This window comes from Cryptococcus neoformans, assembly GCF_000091045.1.
Source record: "Cryptococcus neoformans var. neoformans JEC21 chromosome 7 sequence".
NCBI lineage: Eukaryota > Fungi > Basidiomycota > Tremellomycetes > Tremellales > Cryptococcaceae > Cryptococcus > Cryptococcus deneoformans.
In genome coordinates this window covers 847,221-852,220 of record NC_006692.1, presented here as the reverse complement: position 1 = coordinate 852,220, position 5,000 = coordinate 847,221, and the positions used below count along the sequence as shown (strand labels likewise).

The 5,000-nt window shown below is 46.7% G+C and overlaps 2 protein-coding genes across 2 annotated transcripts in view; one reads left to right on the top strand and one right to left on the bottom strand.

Moving 5' to 3' along the window:
* The first annotated feature begins 2,268 nt into the window (after nucleotides 1-2,268).
* CNG03050 (hypothetical protein) lies at nucleotides 2,269-4,553 on the top strand. Its single transcript, XM_024657573.1, has 12 exons — nucleotides 2,269-2,990; nucleotides 3,060-3,087; nucleotides 3,141-3,187; nucleotides 3,239-3,409; nucleotides 3,456-3,518; nucleotides 3,567-3,610; nucleotides 3,666-3,803; nucleotides 3,863-3,975; nucleotides 4,030-4,126; nucleotides 4,181-4,263; nucleotides 4,325-4,350; nucleotides 4,415-4,553. Exons 1-12 carry the CDS (start codon nucleotides 2,793-2,795, stop codon nucleotides 4,439-4,441), a joined length of 1,035 nt encoding a protein of 344 aa, XP_024513240.1. The 5' UTR covers nucleotides 2,269-2,792; the 3' UTR covers nucleotides 4,442-4,553.
* CNG03040 (conserved hypothetical protein) overlaps nucleotides 4,480-5,000 on the bottom strand; it is a 6,283-nt gene continuing 5,762 nt past the window's right edge. The window contains exons 16-18 of the mRNA XM_024657572.1: nucleotides 4,967-5,000; nucleotides 4,872-4,911; nucleotides 4,480-4,811 (exon numbers count right to left, since the gene is read on the bottom strand). The exon at nucleotides 4,967-5,000 is cut by the window's right edge and continues 148 nt beyond it. Of these exons, the coding sequence (XP_024513239.1) occupies nucleotides 4,607-4,811; nucleotides 4,872-4,911; nucleotides 4,967-5,000 (279 nt within the window). The 3' untranslated portion in view covers nucleotides 4,480-4,606. The remainder of the gene's footprint in view (nucleotides 4,812-4,871; nucleotides 4,912-4,966) is intronic.

Genomic DNA, 5,000 nt, shown 5'->3' with positions numbered 1-5,000 from the left:
TTCCTATAAAACGCACCTATCCCGACGGCTCCTCTTTCTATCCCCTGTCCCTAAACACCCAGGAGACCCGCCTTCTCCAACTGTCCATCCTCAGTCACACCCAATCAACCGCCACCGTCCTCCAATGGTCCTCTCCCTGGCGGTGACGTTCCTCCCAGACTTACGGCCCCTCGAACCAAACAACAAACAGCAATCGCCATAACTTGGCTGCCTGTGCCCAAAATATCATGCTAGATTTTGGATCTGATGGCTCGACTGGAAGTGGCCCGGCGAAGCTCTCTAGCTGCTAACCCTACAATACATGCTGTGCCAATGAAACTGTACAGCTACCTCTGCCTACAGATCCTGAACCTGAACCCTACGAGCTAAGCTTTCGACCAGTAATTCCGAAGGTACGCCTCCCTTCTACCCAGTCCCTTGATCATACCTCTGTGAAATCACCTAAAGATGTAGCCGGCTTCAGAAACGACCTTCGCAACTATAACGGCGCTTTCAGACATCGACATCAATCCGTCTGGGGACTCAAAGGCATTCGATCTGTTACCCATTTGCAGCCGAGTTTTATCATCTCATCAGATTCATTTTGTCTGCGCCTGGAGACGCCTCTATTTATGCTCAGGTCGGTATGTCCGAACTTAACGAAGATAGCAGAGTCCAGCAACTTAACAGAATTGAAATGCCTTCAACTACTGTGATCGGCCTTAACGAAGATAGCAGAGTCCACCAACTTGACAGAGTTGAAATGCCGTCAACTACTGTGATCGGCAATCCTCAGGCGGATTGAGCAGATGTCGCTGTGTGTAGATTTTTATATCAAATAACTCCTAACAGTTAAGGCAAGACTGCAGCGAGAGCCTCATGTAAGTGCGTTTTACTTCACAGTTGTATAATATAGCTAACGTTTCCGCTGTAGGCAAATCTGCTCACGCCTACTAAACCCGAAACAACATGATCATCGTCGATACAATCTCCCTACAGTGGATGACGTCGCGGCTACCATGCAAGCTCTGAAATAGAACCTAGCAGCGGCCGTGGGACCATACAGGAAACCTATGGAAGTAAAAAATCTCAACGTGTGAGCGAGAAAAGCCGCCACTTTTTACACCTCCATTTCATTCTGATTTATCACCAGCGAGGGAGAATATGGATGGTATTCCTAGATCCCATCTCGCTGAAGGGCGTAACTACCCATCATCAGTTATAGAACTTACATCCTCTGCTAACATCGTCATTTCACGATGAGGCAGGAACGGTACAAAGAGTCCCTATGGAGCAATCCTATGCCTTAAGGTCTTTTTGAGCGCCCAGGCAGTTTTAATGCGCTCTTCAATATGGGCCTCTTTTTCAAAAGTTGACAGTAGACACTTACTCCGCTCCAAATCTTAATGAGAATGCCTCCTCCTAGCCTTGATAATACGCCAAGCAACGGGCCCGAGTCACAACACATCATTTATTCATCTACGCCACCTATCTCAACAGGTAAACTACCGAAACCCCCTCTCTTAAATTGCGCACTCCTTCAAACTACACAAAGTGACATTCTAATCCATTGTTCGTCATAGCACCTACAGATAGATCACATGTACTGTCCAACAAACCACCCAACCTAATGAGAACTACTAGATGTAACCTCATACCCCTTTGAGTGCTAGGTTTTGTCGCCCATTCCAATGCCGATGGGAATACTTTACAGTAACTGGTTTGGGATGACGATCTATGTGGTGAATTAAGACCCAGCCCAGCGCATCACACGCTTACATACGTAGAACGATAGGGCCAGCGACATGATCACGATCTGAACATTTTCAATACACCACTTTGTGTCTCCGTTGAAAAAGTACAAGTCTTTTGTCTTTTCCTTTCACGATGGCCAATGGGTTGAATTGTAGGGCCCAGTTTTAAGAAAGATCGATGGTCTCCATGTCACGGCACTGAGCCTGCCGACGCCGTGTAATTTGTGAATACGCCAGACAGCTCAATAATTAACTCACCCCTCAGAAAAGGGAGGAACATGGGTCTAGGATCAAATGAGCCACTGTACAAATGCATCATAATACGTACCACAACACATTTGGATGAACGAACACGTCCATTCTCCTCATTAACAAAACCACCCAAAAACTGAACGGAATTCCCAAAATTAACTTGGTGCAATTGAATTATTTACCCGAAAAACCGCGAAATCTTTCGTGGGTCATCACTTGTATTATATTTATTAAATAAGTCGCACGTCGGTTGTTGTTTGTCGTCGTCACCGTGGATATTTATTTCATTTCGTTCATCTTTCAGCGAGTGGTGGGTCAGTCCTAACCGTGTGTACATTTGTGCTGTGCTCTGTAAATTGCAGTCACCCCGAATTCGATTGCTACTGCTCATTACTCATCACTCGTTTATCTCTACAGTTACAACGAGGTGAAAAGACTTACCTAACGGGGAAGGCACGGATCTCCTGCAAGGCAAACGAAAGCGGGACTACATGAGTCTCTCGTTCATCTACGACGGGCACTCAACAACCTCGATTGATGTGTTGTATGTTTGTTTTTAGCCTCATAATAACATCAGTCTTTCTGTAATGGAGCGTTGCCGAATTTCAATAGCCCCTTCTTGCTGATCATAACCCTCTTATTATTACAATACAGCTTTTCCGTCACATCTGGTCGTCTCATCGAGATCCATCTTTTGAGGCCTTATCAGGCTTGGACGAAGGCGAGGGTGAGGTCGAGATCGGTCGTCTTGGGGCCGAATGGGATGACTATTGATCGGATCACTACGTACATCGCTCGTCCCTATTAATGATGAAACGTCTCAATCCTGCCCTACGACGAGATCCCTTTGAGACACACTTTATCCAACATCACATAGTTCACTTTGCATACTCTCAACTCATACATAAACTCTCTTCCATAACTTGTCCCCTCTACCATCACCTACCCCCGATCATGGATTATTCATCTTTTATAGGATCTCAGTTGTTTTCCGTCAAGGGCAGGGTAGGTTCACTCATCCTCTCCCCGCCCTTCGTCCATCGCGGTCCTGCATGCTCATCATCAACTCCAAAGACTTGCATCGTAACTGGCGGTGGCACTGGTATGTACGCCAGGCCTTCGGATGAGGAAAGTCATTGCTGACTGCGCCATAAGGTATCGGCAAAGGAATAGCCGCTGCCCTTATCTTGAATGGCGCCAAAGTTTGTTCTGACCTTTTACGATGGACGGCACGAATACTCATTGTCTTATAGGTGTTCATCATTGGCCGTCGCCTCAATGTCATTCAGGAGACTGCGAATGAACTCACAAATGCAGCTGTTAGGGCTCAGTCTGAGGGACAATGTATTCCCGTTGAAGGCGACGTAGCAACTAAGCAAGGAGTTAGCGACATCTACGAGAAGATCGTCAATCTCACTGATCGAGTACGTTCAGCGATGTCACTTTGAATAGTTACTGATCATCAAACAGCTCGACTATCTTGTTAACAACGCAGGCTTCTCTGCAAATTGGCGCAAACAATGCCCTGACTTGGTAGGCTACGTAAATGTGTACGCTAATTGAAGATCCTGACTTTTACAGAATGACCCCATCGGTCTCGAAGAGCAGCTCTGGTCTATTGAGGAGTCAGTGATTCCTATGACCTAAGGGATTAGTCTTCTTATGGTGATTCGTCTGCAGCTCTGACTTTGCCAATATGACTGCTATCCATTGTGCCGGACCCTACTTCCTTGCCGTCAAATGTATACCTCTGTTCAAAAACTCGGACAACCCTTCTGTCTGCAACATTACATCTTTGGCTGCCCACTTCTTTAATCGGTGAGACATTCAGCTGACAACACCATGTCAACTGACAAGCGCTGACATGTACCGAACAGTGCCGTCTGCGAATACTCATATGGCCAATCCAAAGCTGCTGAAGTACATCTCACTCGCCTCATGGCCGCCGGCCTCCTCCCCTACAAAATCAGGTGTAACTCTGTGTGCCCCGGTATGTCTTTGTCTGTTCTGCCGTGGAATATGTGGACTTATTGGAGTCCATAAGGTCTTTTTCGATCTCAGCTTACCACTGGCACTACTGATCTTGATGCACCCCTCTGGCCTCCTATGCAGCGCGCTACCGAAGAAGCAATCCCCGCTCGGTGAGTCGTTAATTACAATAATAACCTTAGCTTGCTCATTTGACCTGAAAACAGGCGTGTGGGCAAGTGGGAGGAGATTGCAGGTGCCGTATTGATGCTTGCTTCCCCCGCTGGAGCTTACTTCAATGAAGCTGAGCGTGAGTCTGGAACCTTCTTTCGTTTTATAAGCAGGCAGGAAAAAAACTGACGGTCAAGAAGTTATAATCGACGGTGGATGGCGCTTGGTGAGCCTTCATCAGGATCTTCATGTGCCTCGCAGGTCGAGAGCTGACAACACTCCTTCTCAAGTGTGCATCTGCCAACGATGTCAAATAACAAGTTGATGCAAATGGCCATCTCAAATGGCATGATGCCAAGCAAAGTTTGCATAAGTGTATAAATCAACATGGTCGTACGACTTTTTGTTGCTTGTGAATGTTGGCTTGATGAATATTTTACATAATGATACGGTGAGACAGCTAAGTGGATACATGGGTACAATCACACATCCATCTTTGACCGTTGCGATTGCCACCACTTGCCAAGGGCGTTTGCAGCATCGACTACTGGTCCCTCACCGTTGAACACTCGCGCGTTCTCCAACATGAGCTCTACATCCTCGTCTACCTGCTTGGCGGTCTGATATTGGCCTTTCTCCAGTTTTAACTTGATAAGCCCAAGATCTCGAGCGTCTTCTGGAGGGATGCTACAGGAAAACAATTAAGAATCGATTGATTGTATGCCGGACAGCAGATAATGAGCTCACATGTCAAAATACTGAGGGATGCCAAGAGCAACGGGGTCGACTAGAAAAGTAACGTTCAGCTTTCACTTCCAAACCCGAGAAGAGGGAAGACACACCCGCGAGACGGAACCATTCGCTCAAAGGATTTTT